The sequence below is a fragment of the Prionailurus viverrinus genome, chromosome C1, assembly GCF_022837055.1.
Source record: "Prionailurus viverrinus isolate Anna chromosome C1, UM_Priviv_1.0, whole genome shotgun sequence".
NCBI classification, from domain to species: Eukaryota; Metazoa; Chordata; class Mammalia; order Carnivora; family Felidae; genus Prionailurus; species Prionailurus viverrinus.
Genome location: NC_062568.1, coordinates 149,431,605 through 149,455,177, shown reverse-complemented (window position 1 = coordinate 149,455,177; position 23,573 = coordinate 149,431,605). Strand labels below are relative to the sequence as shown.

Genomic DNA, 23,573 nt, shown 5'->3' with positions numbered 1-23,573 from the left:
ATGTTTGTCTTCTTCCCATAGAATCATAAACCTACTGAGATCAGAAACTGTAACACACTACTTTATATAAATGAATAGGACTAGAGCTAAACTTACTTTTATCTGTATGCTGGGAAGTCTGGAATTTAAAGCTGCAGAAACTACTTTAAATCTCTCTTATCACCCTTCCAAAAATTAAATGAATAGCAGAATTTACCTTGAAGCCCACATGTTGTACAAATCCACTTTCAGCTTGCATCTGCTGGAGTTTCTGCTTCTTTAACTTTTTAAACTGTAATAGTTCCTTATATTCAGGTAAATTCCTATACATAATAGGAATACTTTCTTCATCCTAATAATAAAACAGAAAACAAAAATGTCTGATAATCAAAATGAACTAACAGGGGGTGCCTGGGTGGCTCAGTTGGTTGAACATCCGACTTCAGCTTGGGTCATGATCTCGTAATTTGTGGGTTGGCCCCCATGTCGGGCTCTGTGCTAACAGCTCAGAGCCTGGAGCCTGCTTTGGATTCTGTGTCTCCCTCTCTCTCTGCCCCTCCCCTGCTCACGCTCTATCTCTCTCTCCCAAAAACAAATAAACATGAAAAAATAAAAAAAAAAAAAAAGAACAGTAAGAAATACGGACACAGAATATTTTTCTACTAATAAAATATTTTTCACTTTTAAGATACTTTACCTTATAGGGCTGACAGAAAATTAGTGTTGCTATTAGCAATATTTTAGACTAACACTTTTGGAGGGCTTCTTAATGCAACAGTAATACTGAACTGTACAAAGTACCAGGGGATGATTCCTACCTCTGTCATACACTAATGCAGACTCAACCCTATCCCAACACATTCATGGCTCCTTGTGATACTCTTTATAATCTACTTCTACCTCATCTGCAGGAAGCTCCTCTTCTCTAAAAGATTTTTTATGCTTTCTCAAGTAAATATCACATTTTCTTAACAAAGAGCAAACCACTTTCTGCTCTGTATACTCCCAATAATCAAGGCAGGACATTCCTGTCTTATCCAAGGGGATAAACTAAATTACGAAGATGATCATTTACAAGACTATAAAAAATGAATACTACAACTATAGAAATACATGAAGCTGAAGTTGACAGATGAATCACTAACTGCTTCCTACCTATTCTCCCAATTTATTTGTGCTCTGCCATCAATGATCCATTTCTTTCCTTCATGACCTCATGATCCCATGGTCACTAACATCTACAATGCTCCTGAAAGCATCTCCAATTCACTGACCCCATCCATAGTCTATCAATCCTGGTCCAGATAACTCCTACCCCTCCCATTCCTCTTGCTCTCATATTAGGTATTATTAACTACAATGTTTATTTTATGTCAAGGAAACCGGTGTCTATAAAAATAACATTTACCCAAGGTCACATAATTAATCAGTTATGGAGTCAGGTGATTTGAACCCAGATTTGTCTGAATATTTAGTAACTCCTTATACACTCAGCAGCCTAAGGCCTAAATCTAAGAGCTACCCTTAATTTTTCACTGTCATATTTAATCCAACAAAATTGGTCACTACTTAACACTTTCTTAAATTTTTCAAATTGGTCCTCTATAGTATCACTCCTTCCTCCAGCTCCACCATGATTTAAAATCTCCCAATGACTTCCTAACTGTCTACAGAGTCAAGTCCAAAGTTTTCAGCTGAATAAAAGATTGTTTATAATCTCATGCTTCACTTACCTTATCTCCCACCATCTTTCACTCATTTCAAGTTCCTGTCAACTAAAGTGTTAAATTACAGCTACTGTCTTTCTATATCAGCACTGAAAATGACATTAAGTAATGTAATAAATATCTAACACTAATAAATACAATGTGACTTAACTAGTTAAATAATGTGATAAGGAATTTTATAGTGAAATTTATTAAATTCAGATATTTTAAGCAAATACAAAGAGTAGAAACTATGCCAAATTTTTTAATTTGCATTTTAAGTCTAAGGATACTATTAAATTTGGCCAACAAGACTAAGTAAAGTTAAATCACCACACAATTAGGATGGCTACTATCAAAAGAAAACAAAACAAAACAAAACAAAACAAAACAAAACAAAACAAAACAGAAAATAACAAGTGTTGACAAGGATATAGAGAAACTGAAACCCAAGTGCATTGTTGGGGAGTATGTAACATGTTGCAGCCACTATAGAAAATAGTATGGCGGTTCCTCAAAAAAGTAAATGTAGAATTAACATATGGATCTACCAATTCCATTTCTGGGTCTACACCCAAAAAAACTGAATGCAGGGACTCGAACAGGAATTTGTACATCTATGTTCATAGCAGCATTATTCACAATAGCCACAAAGTGAAAGCAAACCAAGTGTCCAATGACAGATGAATAGATAAAATGTGGTATACACATACCATGAAATATTATTCAGCCTTAAAAAGGAAGGAAAGAGTGACACATGTTACAAGGTAGATGAATCTTGAATACATTATGGCAAGTGATGAAAGGCAGTCACAAAAGGACAGAACCTGCAGGATTCCACTTAAATGAGGCACCCAGAGTAGCCAAATTCATAAAGATAAAGTAGGAGGGAGTTGCCAGGGGCTGGAAGGAGAAGGCAATGGGAGATACTGTTTAACGGTTCTGAGTGTCAGTTTTCTAAGAAGTAAAGAGTTCTGGAGATTGGGTCACAAAAATATGAACATATGTATTTATCACAATTAAAAAAATTTTTTAAATCCTCATAAACAGATTTCCTTGTTAAAATCATTTTTAAACTTTACTTAAAGAGGAGATCCTATGACTAATTCCAAATGAGGCTAAAATGGTGTACAGATTTTAAAACTACGGAAGTACATACATGTAATCATATGGTTTCTTTAGATGTTGATTTCCTAAAAAAAGAACTTGAAATCTATAAATTTTACCACTAGTAGTTTTATAAATATCTGAACAGCTATTTCAAAATTCAGAATGATTTGAACTGGTGCTCATTTAAAAATAAATAAATAAAATCAACCAAACAAAAGTTAAATCAAATTCAATCTATTACATATATTAATCTACTCCTCATCTGGCTAAATTTTGTTCCTCCTTCACATGTCACCTTGACTACCACTTCTTTAGAGTTCTTCTACTTAAACTCCAAATCTAAATAAAGTACTTCTTAAATAATTATAATCAGTTGTTTTTGAAGCACTTTTTAAAATCTGTAATTTATTGATGTGATTACACATTTATCTCCTCCCACAAGACTAAGATTTGTAAGAGCAAAGATCATAAATATTTTGTGCACAACAATGCAGCTGACCTCTAGCAGGGCCTGATATATAAAATGTAGAATCAATATTTTTCAAATGAATAATTCTAATATTAACAAAGTACAAACTTAAGACACAGCAGATATTAGCTATTTTAAAAAGAAAAATTTGTGAAGAATACAATCATTTTATGGTAGTTTCATACCAAATTATACACTCGGTATTTGGCTCATCTAAAAACAGAACAAAAAAGAGACTTACTTTTACTTGCTGACCTTTCATTAAAATCTCCTTTGCCAATTATTATAAATAATCAGAGTATTAAGAAAGATATAAGGTAATCCTTTAAGTAAAGAACCAGAATCATGTTAGTTACTGAGGAAATGAATTTCAGGATGTAAAATAAAAATATTAACAGCAATAAAAAGAAATGTCTATGGATGGAAAGGAAAATAAAATAAATTGATCTAAATTAGTGTGCAGTCAATAACACCAAGAGGAATTACTTGAAGAGGATTTGACTTTAGTTCTGCAGTGGCATATATCCCAAGGCAAAAAAAAAAAAAAGAAAAGAAGAAAGAACTGTCAAAAAATCTGTTTCCAGTAATCATACTGCTGATGGTAAGGTTAGTATTATTATATTCTGAGACTACTGTGAGCACTATGAGACAAAGAAAGTGAGTATTATGTCAATGTCACTGATATCTAGGATTCTCAGCATGGGAGAAAGAAGATACATATTTAAGATCAATAAGGAGAAGTAAAATCCCCAAAGTCCTTAAATTGAATCCGAAATTAAAAAATATAAACTTACGATGTCTTTTTTTTTAATGTTTATTTTTGAGAGAGATAGAGCACAAGCAGGGGACAGATGGGGGTCAGGGGGACACAGTATCAGCAGTGCTCAGTGCTAACAGCAGAGAGCCTGATGTGGAGGCTAGAACTCACAAACTGTGAGACCATGACCTGAGCCAAAGTCAGACACTTAACCGACTGAGCCACCCAGGTGCCCCTGAGGTTTTTTATTTTTTTATTTTTCTTCAAAAGTTTGTTTTTATTTTGAGAGATAAAGAGAGAGCGCATGCGTGCAACAGAGCACTAGTAGGGGAGGGGCAGAGAGAAGGAGAGACAGGCTTCACACTGCCAGTGTACAGCCCAATGTGGAGTTTGAACTCATGTACTGTGAGATCATGACCTGAGCCAAGATCAAGAGTCAGACGCTTAATCAACTTAGCCATACTGGTGCCCCATTATTTTTAAACAATAATATAACCTATTTCCCAGCTCTATCCATTAAATAGACCTAGAAACAATGATCAAGCCAGCATCAAGTAGGATCCCTACAGTCAGGCTATCATCTCCACAATTTCCTAATAAAAGAAAGCAGGACTAATTCTAGGTCTGAAGAGGAAAAATACAAGACAATCCTAGAATTTCCTTGTCAGAACAGGTAATGAAGAAGCTATCAAAAACTACTAGAATCTTGTTCAAAGATCCCAAAATCCAACCTGAATAAGTTACAACTGACCAATGGGCCAATCTGAACACTAATAAAGTCAATAATATCAATGTACTGAAACATAAGAAAATAAACGAAGAATCAAGCAGTTATACTGCCTCTTCCATATGTACCTTAGGGGGAAACAAACAGTTGATGGAGAGGGTTACTTTATAGAATAGTCTATCAAATAAGTAAAGAAGAATTGAGGGAATATCACTGTTTTGTAACATCTAGTGAATTAATGAATCCAGGCAATGATCAATGGCTACTATGTCAAAAAAAAAACCAGAAAAGACCACCAGACTGATGAAAGTACACATGAAGTAAGTCCTGCCCACCCTAACAAATCTGAATCTGGTCAATTATCTAGATCTACTATTGATTTACAGAAAATGCAGGTAGCAGAAAAACAGAGTAAGTGATAACAATTATCTAGACCCACTATCAATTTACAGAAAATTCAGGGAGCAGAAAAACAGAGTAACACCAGAGAGAAGCAAACAAAACACACACAGTGGTAAATTCTAATGACCCAGTTTTTCAGCAAAAAAAGTTCTATGAAGAGGAAAAAGGGGGTGGGGATGGAGGAAAGGAGGAAATCTATTGTAATTTATGATTGGGGGAAATGTGAACTGAGTGTATATTTGTGTAAAGGATTACCTGTTTATAAACATGATAATAATACTCTGTAATGTCTAGGACTTGCCCCAAAATAATCCAGGATGGAGCTGAGGTGGGTAAGAAGTATAAATCAAAATAAGATTACAACAAACTGATAACTATTGAAGCTGGGTAATAAGTACATGTAGGTTCATTATACTACTCTATTTTTATATGTGTTTTAGAAATTTCTTTTATTAATATACTACATATGTTATATAGAATTCATTATACTACTCTATTTTGCATGTTAAAATTTCTTTTATTTTTATTATGTGTTAATATATATGATATATATTAATATATAACGATTTAACAATATATTGTTTTTTTAAAAGCCCATAAATTTCACTTGTTAATTAAAAGAAACCAACATTCTCTGAAGGATAGGAATAATTTAAAAATTCTGGTGTTCTCATTCTGTAACCTGATCTGTATGATACCTAGATAAATACACAGGTATATATATTTTTATATAAATAGATAACTTACTGATGCCTCTTCAATAGCAGTGTTCATGTGGCTATGAAAACAGGATCGGTCATCATCTTCATCCATATACACTGGTGGTTCATGGGAAGTCATGAAAGTGGAAGGTTTAAAGAGATGCTTATTAAGGGGGTGCTGTCGTCTGCTTGTGGAAGACTAAGCGAGAAAACAAATTTTTAATTTGGACATTGGAAAATCATTAAAAGAATCAAAGATACTAAAATACACTATTACTTCCTCCATGTCTATCTGTTAAAAGCATCCTGGCTCTACCTTTCAGTACATGCTTATGTGGTTGTTTTTTCTATATTATCTGCATTTTTTTTTTTAATTTTTTTTTTTTTCAACGTTTATTTATTTTTTGGGACAGAAAGAGACAGAGCATGAACGGGGGAGGGGCAGAGAGAGAGGGAGACACAGAATCGGAAGCAGGCTCCAGGCTCTGAGCCATCAGCCCAGAGCCTGACGCGGGGCTCGAACTCACGGACCACGGGATCATGACCTGGCTGAAGTCGGACGCTTAACCGACTGCGCCACCCAGGCGCCCCTATTATCTGCATTTTTAAAGCACAACCAGATTTACAAAAAAAATGTAGGGGCGGGGGGGGGGATACTCCAAAAACAGTATAATGGCTCACATGCTATCTAGCTTATATTTGTATCTCCAACATTGACCATACTCTTGACATTCAAATGCTGAACTCCTCTTACAGTCATTGTATAGAAGATCCGAGAGGATGAAGTAGCCTAAGCCAGATATAACATGATCAAGTAAAAAAATTTTCCACAACATGATTAATGTCTAAAACTACTAACACTGATTGATTGCTTACTGTTTGTCAATGTCATTTAACCCTCACAACGTTACTATGAAGTAGTTATTATCACCTCTAATTTAAAGATGGAGGTTAAGGGGCGCCTGGGTGGCTCAGTCGGTTAAGCGTCCGACTTCGGCTCAGGTCATGATCTCGCGGTCCGTGAGTTCAAGCCCCGCATCGGGCTCTGTGCTGACAGCTCAGAGCCTGGAGCCTGTTTCAGAGTCTGTGTCTCCCTCTCTCTCTGACTCTCCCCGCTTCATGCTCTGTCTCTCTCTGTCTCAAAAATAAATAAACGTAAAAAAATTTAAAAAATAAAAAATAAAAAAAAAAAAATAAAATAAAGATGGAGGTTAAGGTTCTTGTTCAGGGTGTTACAACTAGACAGTGGTAACACCAAGATTACAAACTGGGCCTGTGTGGGTCCAAAGCCCTCACTCTCAAACCACTATGTAGACTTCCTCTCTTCATAAACAGTAGAGCCACAAAGAATAACCTCAGCTACAGGCAGAACCATCACTTCATCTGTTTCAAGATTTAAACTCCAACCGTGGCAAGGAATCATTGCGTCTATGGCTGGGCTAGATCTCTACAGTCAACAGTCAAAATGTTAATTAACTTAGAGTTCAGTGCATTCAGGAGGGAATACGTTCAGGTTTCTTTAGTATTCCTTTTGTTACCATTACTAGTCTTAGCTGTGAAAATATAAGGTACCCAACACATCTAAAGTTAATTTGGAAATTAATCATAAAAATTAGAGCTATTAAACTGAAAACTGCTTATCAAGGTTCCAACATTCCAAAGGTATAGGATGAACTCTATATGTGATATAAGTAATGCTATACGGGGGAGGTGGGGGAGAGGAGGGAATCCAAATTATTTAAATCAACTGAAAAGTTAAAATGAGCTTCCAAAACTTGGTAACAAGACAAAAAACAAAACTTGTAAAACATGGAGCTGTACAGACAATATTCTTAATGTAAAACTATGTAAAACAGCTTCAATAAGGAAACTAACAGCATTAGATATACTCTTAGCTTCTTATGTGAAGGAAGGCAGTAGTGGTAGAGGGCAAATAACAGGATGATTTACTAAGGAAATGAAAGAGGCCAATTATGTGCTTTATTTTTTGCAATTAAAGCAAAAAACCGTCTACAGTTTGATGCAATGGTTTATGTAGGAGAGGAACGACAGCTTTTTTACTGTACAGAATAGAACAGAATAGTGGGAAAAGGGCTGGGATCAGAATCAGAGGATCAGTCGTTCTCAGACTTATTAGCTATATGACTAGACAACTGACTCAATTTACTTTAAGGCCTAGTTTTTTATTTATTTTTACAATTGTATTTTTAAGTAATCTCTACACCCAACATGGGTCTCAAACTCACAACCCTGAGATCTAGAGTCACATGCTCTACCAATGGCATCGGCCAGGCACTCAAGGCCTAGTTTTCTCATCTATAAAAAGACTGTACAACAGCACCTGGTCCTCAGCTTCCAGTAAGAAGAGTAAAAACTAGCTATTAATATTATTATCAGTAAAGTGAAAGTGATAACACTACCCACACTTCTAGAACTGTAGTGAGAAATAATATATTTTAATAAACATTTCTATTTTTGGATTTACATAGCATATCTAAAAACAGAAATTGATTATGTTTATTAAAAAGTCAAACATTCTAAAATTTGTAACATCACAAAGGCCTTTCTGATATACCCTCAATCTAAATCTTCCAAGTAGCACCCATTCACATAAACTAACCTACTCCTAACAAAATAACAAATATAAAGATCATTCAATTTCACTGAGCAGCAATAATGGAAACCTACCCTGTGTCCATCCCCAATATAACAAAATGCTTAGAGTAAGTCAGATTTTAAAAATAAAACAACTTTGTTCTGATAAATGTATACACTTTTACATAGCAGTTCTTTGATAAGTTTAATCAAAGATCTAAAGTTTACTTTCTCTATTTTCTTTTTTACCTTTTTGGAGTACATATATAAGTTTGGTGTTCTGCCTGGGACTGGAATGCCAGCTTTAGTTAGTTTTATGAAATACTTCTGCACTCGGCTGGCAACCTAAGAAAATATAATAAGCCATTTAACAAAATTACAAGACATGCATTATGTGAATAGTTCTTAAAAATTAAAATATACCTGTGTTATCTTAACGAATGCTAACAATCTAAAATTTATCATAAATTTAGATATAATTTTAAACTGCCACCAAACGCATTTATATGTTAAAATCTAGACAAAAAATCATTAAAATACAGGAAATTTGTTGGACTCCAAAGCTAAACGCATATTTTCAACTTGTGAACACTGCATTAAAAACACATCTATTAATATCAATGGTAATGCAAAGAAGAAAACTGCTATATATTTTTTTAGAAAGACAATCAGAGATATTTACTAAGTATGTCACACATCTATTAGCACAGCCTAACTAAGTACACAACTTGGTGCACTCACTAAACATTCAAGAGACACTAAATACATTATATTCTTATTTTTTAGTAATGATCTGAAGCAGAATCATCTCAAGTTGTTTCTGAAGAAATCAACACAAAATATACAATGCTAAAAACAAAACATAACAAAAAAAATCACATACTATAGCACTGTGTAGCTTAAAAATGATGTGGCAAATTTTATGCCAAATGCATTATCCTTCATTAAAAAAACTATCAAAAACAGGCCAGCAATATGCAGCCATCTCCTCAATTACCTGCTTTGCTGTCCTATTGCCCAGTTCATCTGCAATCTTCTGCCAGCGTCGAGATTCTACTTCTTCAGGAGGGTATTTCAGGAGTAGCTGTTCAAGCTTTTTCTAAGACAAATCCAAGACCAAGTTTAATACTGAGTTTCATAAATAAATACATTTACATAAATGAATAAATACATTCACACTTCCTTTTAAACTATAATACACCCCCCACAACTCTGCGGGTTAGGTCACTAGAAATCCTTGATGCGGGAAAAATTTCTAGTAAGGAATTTAAGCTTTACTAGGAAAAATGAGATTAGAGCATAAACCTATGGAAGAACTTAAAGATTCTCTAGTCACTTAAGTAAAAACACAGCACCAAAATTTTTTTAAATTAATTAATAACACTTTATGCATTTTAATGATTTCCACTCACCACCTTTTCTTGCTAGACTATGTTTAGACTTGCCCCATATAGATTTAACAAAAATATCTAAATTCATTTGGATTTAGACAGAAACTTAAACTTTTCCCTCCTTTGTGTGGTCTTCCACTCAAATATTTGATTTTTAAATTCTGAGCTATCCCCTAAATTGTCACACAGTGCTAAAGATGAAGAATAAACTGGATGCTTGAAATAAAGGTTTCCTAAAGCTTTTCGAAAACTGCTAACTTTATTATAGCTTAGGAGTTAATCCTCATATGAAAGAGAGATGTGTCTCAAACCTTATCCATGAACAGTCCTAGCCTCCTAGCCGTATGTCAAAATGTAACAGAACACTCTGGTGTGGCTTTGTCAGCTCCCCTTCATAACAAAAACAAGAATTCACTTTGAGGCACTGTTTTACTTGGCCCCAGGTTTTTCCTCTCTCCCAAAGCTGCATTACAGAAACTTTAACCCACCCATTTCACTATCTTTTTCAATCTACTTCCCACAACCAAGATTCCCAATTTAAAAATCATCTCCAAATAGGAATTCATACGTTCTCAAAATCCAAAATTCTTGAAGTGGGCCAAAAAAAAAAAAAAAAAAAAAAAAAAAAAAGTATACAGAATGAAGTTTAATATTTTGAATTTTTGGTTAAGAGGGATCACACACAACAATATATACTTTACTCATAATACTGAGTCTAATCTGAACCTTTTTTTTAACCTACACAATTCAGAAATATCTATTACCTGTTCCTCAACAGTCCACAGTTGGTTAAATGTTTCAGGTTTGGTATCATCACAAAGGCGTCCTCTTATCATCTGCATATAAAACAAGGCTTTTGTCAAAAATAACAAAGACTACCATTTGATATAGCCAAATAATACACATATTGTGGAATTTTTTTATTAATTTCAAAATATTTTAGTAAATTTATAATGTATAATTTTTTATTGTTTAGAGAATGTTTTCACATTCCTTTATTTCCTTTGGTTTTATACTCCTAGCAATCCTGTGATATAGATGACAACTTCATTTTAAAGAAAAGGAAATATTACATTTCCATTCTGAACCCACATGTCAATCAAGGTTCATCTAAATACTAGTGGCAAGGCCAGGACTCAAATCCTGGTTACATTACACTTACACACAAAGACCTCTTATTTTTAGAATAAACAGTACATGTCACACAGTGTACTAAGCATGTTACATGTACTATTCATTTATTCCTCACACAACTCTACAACACAAGTAATATTAACCCCTTTTTATATAAAAGGAAACTGCAGCTTGGAGGCTTTAATATAAATAACATTTGATGTTCCACCGCTGGTAAGCAATACAGCTGGGATTCCAACCCAGGTTTCTCTTAACTTCGAAGTTCATGTTCCCACTATCTTCAGTGAAACACTGCCTAAATTTTAAGAATACAAATCAGGAAATGTTAACATATTTTATCTATAACTCAAATCTTCCTACTCCAACACTTCATACTGTTTACCTGAGGACGACTGTTTGAGCCTTCTGGACCATCACTCAAAGGCAACATAGAATATGAAAGGGACTCTCCATCCTTCTTAGGATCTAAAGGACTTTTTGGTCTAGCAGGTAAACCTACTAAAAAGAAGACCATGTATAGGATTATTAAAGCAAGACCGCCAGATAGTTCTCTATGTAAATTCTTAACATGTAATTTCTTACCTTTATCAAAAACTAGCTTTACTCTCCTAGTATGTCTTTTACGATTTTTAAATTCTCTTTCAAAGTTCCCAAGGCTATTGGTATATTGGTCCCATACAATCTCAGGCAATTGAACAACTCTCTGTGGATATGGAAGCCCTATATCAGCCTGGGGGGAAAAAACGTGACAGTTTAAATTTAACTGAAACTTTCAGAGGACTCCAAATCTAAATTATCATCAACTGGGCACTTCTATTCACTGTTTGAATCCAACAGCCAATAAAGTTAAAGATAATATAAACATTAAATAGTAAAAATGATAGCTGGTAAGGAAGAATGAATTTAATGATATAAGCACTATTTTTAGATACAGCTCCAAAAGCTGAACTACATAGACATACTGTACTTTATCACTAACACACTTTAAACATAAATAACAAAGCCAAGAAAGGATTTTATCTCTAAGAACAGCATATGAAATGTTTTGATTGCAACAGATGAAACTTGACACATGGAATTCATTTTAAATGTACTCCCGTGTTCATGACTTATTCATAAAACAATGAATTATTTTCACAATAATATAACTCTCATCACATATACAAAAAATTATGACACCTTGAGAATCACAGCTACACCTTCATTCTACTTGGAATTAATTCAGTTACTTAACCAACCACCTTTATAGAAGTCATTAGTTGTCATAATTACTAAAAACAGATTATAATCAGTATCTTTTGATAGGGATTTTGGTTACATATATGCATGTTTTTTTTGCCAGAACTCACAGAATGGTACAATTAGAATTTGTGAATTTCACTATATAGAAATTTCACCTTAAAAATGTTTTAAAAATTAATTTTAGTTAATAATACGCATTCTAAAGTAACTTGGTGTGAAGTGTTCATGTCTGCAACTTTAAAATGCATTCTTGCTATAAGATGGAATGATGAAAGATTGATAGATACATACATGATAAAGCAAATACAGTAAAATGTTAATTATAGAATCTAGGGGTGAATATGTGTATGTTAACTATATAATACTTCCAATTTGTCTGTGTACTTAACATTTTCCATAGTAAAATGCTGAGAAAAAATCAGCTCAAAAACTATGAAACTGAAAAGAAAAATCCAGTTTAACTGTTTGACACAGAATTCATAATTTTTATTTTATTTATATTACATTATCACCATCATCATAATAGTACACATTAGTCTAAGGTTCAACTTTTGCAAAATTAGAGTGTCTTTTAAAATAGTGACAGTAATATTGAAGGAAGCTAACAAGCCATAAATGTTCTCTGCATTCTATACAACAACATATACCACAAGTTTCCTCTATTTCAATTAGGAGTTTCTGAATGTCCATTAAAACAAACATATACATGTCAACAACTTATAGCATGGTAAATCTAAAGAAATAGGTAAATTAGGTATAGATGGTCCCCAACTTACGATGGTTCAACTTAGGATTTTTTCACTTTACAATGGTGTAAAAGTGACGTATGCAATAGAAACTGTGCTTTGAATTTTGATCTTTTCCCAGGGTGGCAATAAGTAGTACAATACTCTCTTGTGCTGCTGGGCAGTGGCAGTGAGCCGCAGCTCCCAGTTAGCCACAGGATCACGAGGGTAAAAAAATCAATACACTGACAACCATTCTGTTCCCATATAACCATCCTCTTTTTAATCTTCAGTATAGTATTCAATAAATTACATGAGATATTCAACACTTTATTATAAAACAGGCTTTGTGTGAAGTAATTTGGTCCAACTGCAGGCTAATGTAAGTGTTCTAAGCACCTTTCAGGTAGGCTAGGCTAAGCTATGAGGTTCAGTAGAATAGGTGTATTAAATGCATTTCGACTTATGATACTTTCAACTTAAGATAGGTTTATCAGGACATAACCCCATCTAAGTTGAGGAAGATTTGTATACATGAATAAACACACACACAAAAAAAGGAAAAATCAAACTTCTAAATTAAATCCAGCAGAAAAACTTCTTTGCAAGAAATGTAAGTCATAATTGTTCAAGTGTCTGGATTTAATGTAATTCTGTACACTTTGATAAAAAATTGTTAAGATGGTCAATATCCCATCTCTGCTTCTGAGATAAAGTGAAAGGAAATTCAGTTCTAAATTATACCTGGAAATGGAGAACCAGCAAATAACTGACTGCCTATAAATCTAGTAAATAAGCATAATTGCATATTTTTGCCCAGCAGGGAAAATGAATAAAGTAAGATCAAGTTTAATAAATCTTTAATATTTACTTTTCTATCACCGTCTGTTTTAGTTGAATCAATTTTAAGTAACCACAGTAAGTGCTCTATCTTTTTGCACCAGCAAATGTTTAATAATGGCAATGCAGAATCAATAAACACCTAAGTGGACTCACTATACAAAGAGGGCAAACAGGATCCTAAAAAGTTTAGAAATTTTAGCAAATCAATATACAGATTCTATATACATGATGATATTCAGTGATCTGAAGCATGGAGAGAAAGTAATGACTGCCAAGGAATAATACAGCTAGAGAAATCCAAATAATAAATTAATGCAACTAAGTGAAACAAAGTCCCCAGGGCTGTTCCCTCAACACCTGGTAGACCACTTTTTGTGACTCATTAAAAACTGGTAACTAATAACTATGTTACAGTGGTCATACTTTATAGGTTTTTTTGTTAAGGTGAATAAGAAGAATCTTTTTCATAGTTTTTCAGTTTTAATGTTTTCATACAATGCTGATTAATATTACACCTCTCAAATTTATTGAACAATCAGTGGGTCCCTAATTCAAGACACACACTATGGTAATAAATGCACATCTAAATTATCTCCATATTTACATACAAGAAAGTGATAAAACCTTGAATCACTTTCAAATGGTTAACTGTTAAATATGAAAGTTCTGTTTTAAGGAAAAGAGAAAATTGAAAGGAATTTTTACACTAAAATAAAGGACATTATAAAATTAAGTAAAATTTGTATCTTATCCTCATGTCTTCGGCAACCATAACCTTAAAGACATTTAAAATAGTTTTTGTTCTTACCACAAATATTTTCTATCATATTACAAGGGAAATTACAAAAGTAACTTATATTTAAAGCAATTAATAAACCCTAAAGTAATTTTTCTTTTCACTTTATTAATCCTGAAGTCATGAAAGAAGGAATACTCTCAAAGATGGGAAAGGTAACAGGAAAAGATCCTAAAAATGGCTAGGCAATAGAACAAGTTCCTAACATAAATATTCAATTAAAGTTCCCAGCTATTTTCATTGGGGTATATTTTGTGTGTTCGGCGGGGGGGTGGGGGGGGGCATCATCCTGCCTTCAGTAGTATGGTTAGGTATAGAAGGGAAAAAAATGAAACACTTAAAAAATATTTACCCATATTAAAAGAATAAATCAAGTTATCACCAAATATATTCTCAGTAACAGTGCTCAAAAACAGTGCTAATATATACCTTCTTCTGGAGTTTCTCCACAAATCCAATGGGATTTTTTAGTGCTTCTTTCTGGTGTTTGCCTAAACTTTCAAGGTCCTGGACTGCTTGAGAACGCTGAGCCTCGAGTACAGCAATCGTCTGTAACAGTCTCTGATAACTACAGAGACAAAGAAAAATACCTCACTAAAATTTTCTAGTAACAACAATAAATTAAAAACTGAGTTCAAGCCATGATCTACTATTAAGCCACACAGTCTTTTTAAAGTTACCTGAAAGAGTTTAGTAAAACATATTACTGGGAATAAATGAGGTCTTCCTGAGTTACGAAGTACCTAGTCAGAAAATATCAGTTAGAGAAAGCAAAGCCTTATTCCCCCATCTTAAGTTTTTAATTCTTGAACCTGAACAAGTAAAGAAAATAAGAAGGCATCTTGACTTTCCAACAAAGTCATTAGGAAACTGCTAAATAAAAATAAAATAAAATCATAAGGTGTTAGCACTAGGAGGAATCAGCAAATCCAGCCCCTCTGTTGTACTCTGTTGGGAGTAAGGAATCCGAAGTACATTTTCTTGCCCAGAGTTACAGGAAACTGTCAAATAATTCAGATATGATCTTAGGTGTCATGGTTCTCGTTTATTATACTCCCACACAGGAAGTTTACTTTCTAGGCAATTCTTAACTATTGAACACTTTTAAAGAAGAAAGGCCTTAAAGATATTTACTCCCTATCTACAAAGGTCTGTTTAGCACAACTGACATATAGTTTTACCCAGACAAATCTACTGTCTGTCATTATCCTGAAATCTCACGATGGTATGTGTATACTAGTTAATTCTCTTTATCTCTCTCTCTCTCTTTTTGGTACAAATTGTCCTGCTTCTCTGACTGATGTCTATTTTCACATGTTGATACACATACATATGGAAATGTTACCCCAAAATCCTGAATGTTCGAATACATTGTGCAAAAACAATCAAGAACAAGTCATTCCAAGTTTGCTTCAAACTAAGTGGTTAAGTCCTTAACGTGTAAGTAAAACATAATTTTCTTTATGGCTTCAAATAAATTTCACTCCATTTCCCACTAGACTGTAAACTCCATAATGGCAAACACATCTGAGAAGTTCACTGTTTTATCCACTGTGCAACACACTTCCCAGCATATAGATGATCAATAAATATTTTTTGATTGAACAAATGAATAAACAGATGTTCTGTGCAACCAAAGTCTCTTTTAAGTTCAGAAGTCTGCAAACTAGCAGAAATTTCAAAGGTAAGACAATGTAATTCTAAGATTCACAGCCATGGCATAATTCCAACATGACATTCTTCACCAGGACACTTTTTAAGCGCCCTGCCTAAAAAACATACGTTATTCTTGTTCTTGAAATGTTTATATTAAGGTAAAAACTGCTAACATTGAAGGGTAAATTCCTCTGAAGCTAAAGATACTTCATTGAAAAGTTAGAACTGAGTTAGAAAGCAAGGACCATACTAAGTCACTCCTGGATAAGTTACAGATATGGAGTCTAAACTCACTTTCACAAAGCCCTCATTTGCTTTGAAATGTATGGAGCATACAAACCCTGCCTATGCTGGCTGTTTCCATCAGGCAGGCTCACCCAGGCTCAATCTTAAGGTGATGGTAGTGAGCTGAGTACTGGAACCTATCCGCTCTACAATACTCTGAACTGCCTGCCATACTTCAACTTCAGAAGTCCTTCCCCACTAAGTGAACAACCGAAGACTTCTCATGGTGTCTCTATAACATGATCTCTGTTTTAAGCAAGAGTTGCATACTTCTGTATCATCAATATAAAAATGGCTATGAGCCTATTAAATTTTCAGCAAACTGTTGAAAGCACAGTTAACAATTAATAAGGAACAAGAACAGAGTTATAGAAAAAATAAGCACAGGCTTGAAAAAAAGTGCTACAGTCAGGGCACCTAGGTGGCTCAGTGGGTTGAGCGTGTGACTTCAGCTCAAGTCATGATTTCATGGCTTGTGAATTTGAGCCCTGCTTTGGGCCCTGTGCTGACAGCTCAGAGCCTGGAGCTGCTGCAGATTCTGTGTCTCCCTCACCCTCTCTCTGCCCTCCCCTGCTCTCTCTCTCTTAAAAATAAATAAAAACACTAAAAAAAAATTTTTTTTAAAGTGCTATAGTCAGTTGTTGCCACTAGGAAGAAAGCCTCTCTTTGAAACCTATAAATTGTTAACAATTTTTAGTGTACTTAAAGTATTCCACAATAACTCTGACTTTAAAAAAAATATTTCAACAGAGATGACAAAGTATAATTCTTCAACCTCTATTTTCTTCTCTTTTATCAAGATAAAATGATTATCAAATTGAAAGGCCTATAATAAACATTGGTAAAAGTCTTAAAATCCAGATTAAGTAAAATTAAGAAATATTAAGAAAATTAAGAAATATTGAGAAAATAGTAAATTCAAGTCTTCTAGTCCACCTAATTTGAATTATTTCCTAGAGTATTCAGAGATTTTACCAGTAAGATTACCACATATATCCCCATGCAGAAATGGAAGGAACTGTAAAAACCTGGGGTGACATCTTTAAAAAAAAAATATATGAAAAAAAATTTAAAAATATGATACAAGCAAACATATTTTCAATCCCACCTACCCACCCACTTAACCTCCAAAAACAAACTACTGGAAGCTGATCCAGACATCAATCAAGGCAGGATTCATTTGTTCATTAATTTCATAATTATTTACTAAGAGAAAAAGATGCTAAAGCTTTAGTAATTATCGAAGTAAATCGGGCATGGACTTTAGGTATAACAGAGGAGCTACAATTACACCAAAGAGGGAGAAAAAAAGCTATATAGGACTGAATGGACAGGATTGGCCATTTTGTTGGGGACAGAGGATGGGTATGTGAGGGTCCATCATACTAGTCTACATTTTTGTAAGTCTGAAATTCTCCACAATGAATTAAAATAAGAAAACTTCAACTTAATGGAGGATGTTACCATTGTATTCCTCCTGGACTGGTCAGATCATCCCTCTTACTATATTCAGTTCTGCTTTACGATAGACAAACAGGTTCATGAAAAGACAAGATGGATGAGAAAGTATAGAATAAGAAATAACAATAGTGTCTAACATTTACTGAATGTATACTATAAGCCAGACATTGTATTTTAAGTGTAATAACACAGTCCTCATTATAAACTTGTAAGATAGGTACTATTATCTCTATTTTACAAATAAGGAAACCAAGGCACAGAGTAAGTAATCTGTCAAGATCATATAGCCATTTATTGTGGAGATGTGAGGTAAAGAATGGTTAAAGACTCTAAGAATATTTAGCCAAGAAATTAAATCCTCCAGTAGAATACTGTTTCAATCTTTATTTAATACACAGCTATGCAGAAAAGGAGACAGATTTGTTTTACAGGGTCAAGAGTCAAACAAGAATCAAATTGTGATAAAGGCACAATATGAAGAAAAACATTGTCTTAGTCAAAACTAATAAATGAAGGCAGTATAGCACCCAACCACCACAGATATTCATACAGATATTTAAAGGAAATTCAAGCACTAAAAATACTCACACTCTTTAATTCCAGTAAAACATGCTACTTTCACACTTTTGCTACTCATTCAACAAAGTAATCTGTAGAATGATTTTTTTAAATGTATATACTTTTGTATGAATGCAAATATAGTAACATCATTCCCACAAGGACAACTCTGTATTAAATCTATCAAAAAATATTTATTTCTAAAAATGAATCCAGTGCTAAAAATAGTAGGCTTACCTGTGGCAAAGAATTGTTAATTCTATTGTCGCATGTCTTCAACATAAGACAACTTTAGCTTTTATATTATGGAATTATATTTGACTAAAATATAAATACTCTTCAATTCTAAATCTAAGTTATTTCACTACCGTTCATTATCCAAGCCCTCTTGAATTCTTTATTTACATCTGTGAATATAACACATTTATATAAAAGAGTATATATAGGTAAAATTTTTGGTGTCTACAAGAGAATACCAAGAAATTAGCAGTCTAGAAGTTTCATTTTAATGTCCAATTTCTATACACACTTTAAGAGAGACAAAGGAAGAAAGAATAAGATTTTATTTTCAACTAAACGAGAATCTTTCCCAAGAAATTAGATTTCCATTTCTATTGTGGAAACAACTTTTAAGGTTGCATGGCATTTGCTATCTTAAAAAAATAATGAGGGAACATTTTTAAAAACCCAAGTTGGGGGGCATCCTGCCAAAAAGTTGACCTGATTGTTCAGTCATTAAATAGTGTCATTAAAGACAAAAAAATATAGAAAGCTATTCTAGACAAGAGGTCTACAGCCTTTAGCCTGTTTTTATAAACAGAGTTTTATTAGAACATAATCACACTCATCCGTTTACATAATGTCCATGGCTGCTTTTTTAGCAACAATGACAGAGTGGAATAGTTGCAAAGTACAGCTGATCTCCAAAGAAAAGTCTGCTAGGCCTTGCTCTAGATTAAAGATGCAGAGATATGACAATCAAATGTAACATACGATCATGAATTAGGTCTCACAGGAGGAAAAAATGGACATTTCAGGGGACATTTTTGGGGATAGATGGAAAAAATTTAAATATGGATTATAAATTATATCATTTTATTGCATCAATGCCAGACTGCTGGGGTATAATAAGGTATTTAAGGTTATGCAGGAAAATATTCTAATTTTTAGGAGATGTATACTGAAGTGTAAGGGTAATGAATCTATAATATACTTTTAAATGGCTCACCAAAAAAAAAAGAAAAAGAAAGAAAAGTTTATAGTACATAGGACGGGAGGGAACATGAGGGGAAAGGGAGAAAGGGAGAGAATATTATAAAATGTTAAGCTAAAGAACGCTGGGGTAGCTCAGTCGGTTGAGCACATGACTTCAGTTCAGGTCATGATCTCACGGCTCATGAGTTTGAGCCCCACATTGGGCACTGTGCTGACAGTTCAGAGCCTGGAGCAAGCTTCAGATTCTGTGTCTCCCTCTCTCTCTGCCTCTCCCCCACACTCTCTCAAATATAAACATTAAAAAATTTTTTTAATGTTAAGCTGTTGACTGATGAATTTAGCTGAAGGGCATACTATCCTAGCTTTTCTAACTTTTATATCTTTTCTAAATAAAAACTGAGTAACGGAGAAGCTATTCATTATGCTTTGCTACTGAAAAAGAACAACTTGATTATCCTATGAACATTGAACTTGATTAAACACTGAAAAAACTAAAGGAAGTTGATTTAAAAATAAATTTATTCATTTAAATTGTACAAAGAAAAGGGAAAGGAGTATAGAAAAACTTATAAGCCAACCAATGTTTTCACATGTGTGCACTGGTGAGCAAGGAGGAAGTAAGAGCAAGAGGAAGAACAAGACATACAGTGGATATTATTTTCAACAGGATAAAAACTATATAAAATGAATCAGTTCTCAGGAATAACAATCAGGCAATTTTAAATGGTAACAAATTCCATCCTAACAACTTACCAGCATAAAACAATTTAAGGGAAAATGCTTCAATTTACTCTACACCATCATTTCAATCAAGTGAGGTATTTCTACTTTCTGCAAAATACTGAGCTCAACACATACATAATTTAACAAAAATTATTTTGATATGAGCAGAACATACATATCTTAAAATTATCAATTTAGTGAAACAAAAGCTGTGATACTTTCTCTTCCTTCGTGAAGAGTTTCAAACACTGAAACTACAGAAAAGCAAAAATTGAATAATTCATAAATGATTTCTCACTATGAAAATTAGATGATCAAAAAACCTTTTATGATATTCTGTGTTAAGACGGAAATACCTCAGCTTCTGATAATATGCCTTTGCCAAGTACAAAGATCAATTCTGTATTGAAAATAACTAAAAACCCGGAATTAAAGACAAGTTAAGAAAAAATCATGTACAGTACCGTTTATTTTAAAATCATGGAAGAACGGTTAAGATGCTAAGACTTTTTATTATCAGGCCAAAATCTAACTGAAGGCACAAATTAGGAGTGTCAAACAGCACAAATCTGCTTTTGCCTTGATGGCAGGTACTGGACCATGTAAGCTTGGGCTCAATTTTCTGTATTTCACTTGCCCAGGAAACAAAAATCAAAGCCACTGAGGCAGATAGTCTAATAGGAGATGTTCTTCCCTCAGGCTCATCTACCCCTCACTCCCATCCCACAGAAAAGTTGCTTTGGGACTAAGAAAAGCCGCGGATAAAATTTTCAACCACAAAATGCTGTTACCATAAGACAGTCCAAATCATATCACCTGGGTGGCCTTAAAGAACCATTACTATTGTTTAAAGCAGTGCTTCTGGACTGATGCATACAAACCCATCCCCCACCAAGATACCCACAGAAGCAAATGCGATCTTCTCTGGATGAATTCATCTTTACCCCAGGCCTCAAAGATAACCCATTAAGAGTTTTCCAAAGAAATTAAAGCTCACATTTAAAAATTACCAAACATACAAGAAAGTAAGACACACAGAGTCTAGGGAGTCTAGGACCTACCAAAGGTAGAGGCCCTGGGAAACAAGCCTATGCTTTGGCCTTGGATCCTAAAGGGCTACACCCCAGGAATAAGGGTGAAAAGGAAGTAAACAGCCCTCTCAGAATGGACTAGCATATCTCAGTTCATAATTAACTAGTACACTGAAGATGCACATACGCCCAAGACCCAGATATCCCATATGTAGGTATCTTACTTCAAGAAACTCTTGAATATACACAGAGGCATATATTTATAGCAGACCTATAACCTATTCATGATCCCAAACCATAAATAATCCAAATGTCCATCTAAGCAGAATGGATAAACTGTGGTTTAGATATACAATGGAACACTATACAGCAAAGAAAATGAACGAAGTACATCTATGTAAATCAACCCAGATCAATATCACAAACATACCACAAAAGAGTACATGCAGTGTGGTACATAAACTAAACGAAATTTTGGGGCGCCTGGGTGGCTCAGTCGGTTGAGCGTCCAACTTCAGCTCAGGTCATGATCTCACGGTTTGTGAATTCGAGCCCCGTGTCAGGCTGTGTGGACAGCTCGGAGCCTGGAGCCTGGAGCCTGCTTTGGATTCTGTGTCTCCCCCTCTCTCTCTGCCCCTCCCCAGCTTGCACTCTGTCTCTCCCTCTCTCAAAAATAAATAAACATTAAAAACATTTTTCTTAACTAAATTTTATTATTTAGGGATACACCCTAAATGGTAAAACCTTTTAAAACAGCAAATGAGAGAGAGTACACAAGCAGGGGAGGGTGAGGGGGGAAGGGAGATTGAGACTCTTAACCAGGCTCCACCCCAGTGCAGAGCCCAATGTGGGACTCACATGGGATCATGACCATGAGATCATGACCTGAGCTGAAATCAACAGACACTCAACTGACTGAGCCACCCAGGTGCCTCCATATTGTATTTCTTAACCTGGATTGTGGTTAAACAATTATAAACTGTTTGATTTCATAATTATTCCATATCTGTATGTAAATATTTCATTACTGTTACATGCACAAGAAACTGCACATTTTTTTTAAAAGGGAAAGTTTTCTAGGAAGAAGATGTTACAGAGGGAACACTTCTACATTTAGAACTTTATTTAATATTCACACAGGAGTCCTGGTTCAAATCACAGCTCTATCAGAAACTGTGGGATTTTCCTCAAATCACTAAACCTTAGGCCTTAGCTTTCCCAGCTACAAAATTAGAAAAATGGACCAAGTACATAATTGCAAAAGCTTTTTCACAGTGCCAAATTCTAGGATTATAAAATATTTGTTCAATTCTGGTCATTGTATAATGGTAAGTGAAATAAGACAGAGGAAGACAAAGATTTCATTCATATGTGGAATTTAAGAAATAAAACAAATTAGCAAAGGGGAAAAATAGAGAAAGAGAGAAACGAAGAAACAGACTCTTAACTATAGAGAACAAACTGATGGTTACTAGGGGGGAGGCAGGTGATGGGATGGGTGAAATAGGTGATGGGGATTAATGAGAGAACTAGGCATCATGAGCACCAGGTGATGCATGGAAGTGTTAAATCATGATATTGTATACCTGAAAATACAGCACTGTATTAACTATACTGGAATTAAAATTAAATAATAAAATACAAAAAAATTCTGGTCACTCATTTCACATTCTTTCTGAGTTGGAAATGAAGTCATTCATATTGTATTCATAAATACAGCATCAAGTCATTCTTTTCTTCATAGAGAATCCTATCTGATACCTGGGTTTTATCAGCTCCGCCCATAGCAAAAAGTATGCCACGTAACTGCTCTCAGAGAGGAAGGTATTTAAGAAGATATAAGGGATAAGTTTCCCCTACTTCACAATGTCTACTCATGACACATTAATGGCTTTTCTCTCACAGACCTTACTTCCAAAAAGAAATTGTGTGAAATATAATAATCTGTATGGTTTATGAAGAAATTGGCTATCCTGGCTCTAGGTCACCAGATAGTATATTCCCGAAGGCAGTAATTTTTATTTTTTTTTTTTTAATTTTTTTTTTCAACGTTTATTTATTTTTGGG

The 23,573-nt window shown here is 34.2% G+C and overlaps 1 protein-coding gene across 8 annotated transcripts in view; it reads right to left on the bottom strand.

Annotated features, from left to right (window-relative positions):
* ZZZ3 (zinc finger ZZ-type containing 3) overlaps positions 1-23,573 on the bottom strand; it is a 107,612-nt gene that overhangs the window by 8,254 nt on the left and 75,785 nt on the right. For 7 of the 8 annotated variants that reach the window (XM_047871631.1, XM_047871637.1, XM_047871632.1 and 4 more), the window contains 8 exons: positions 15,007-15,145; positions 11,554-11,701; positions 11,354-11,469; positions 10,602-10,673; positions 9,444-9,545; positions 8,696-8,791; positions 5,898-6,050; positions 197-331 (listed from right to left, as the gene is read on the bottom strand). In XM_047871631.1, the coding sequence (XP_047727587.1) occupies positions 197-331; positions 5,898-6,050; positions 8,696-8,791; positions 9,444-9,545; positions 10,602-10,673; positions 11,354-11,469; positions 11,554-11,701; positions 15,007-15,145 (961 nt within the window). The remainder of the gene's footprint in view (positions 1-196; positions 332-5,897; positions 6,051-8,695; positions 8,792-9,443; positions 9,546-10,601; positions 10,674-11,353; positions 11,470-11,553; positions 11,702-15,006; positions 15,146-23,573) is intronic. The other variant, XM_047871636.1, reaches the window with a different exon arrangement.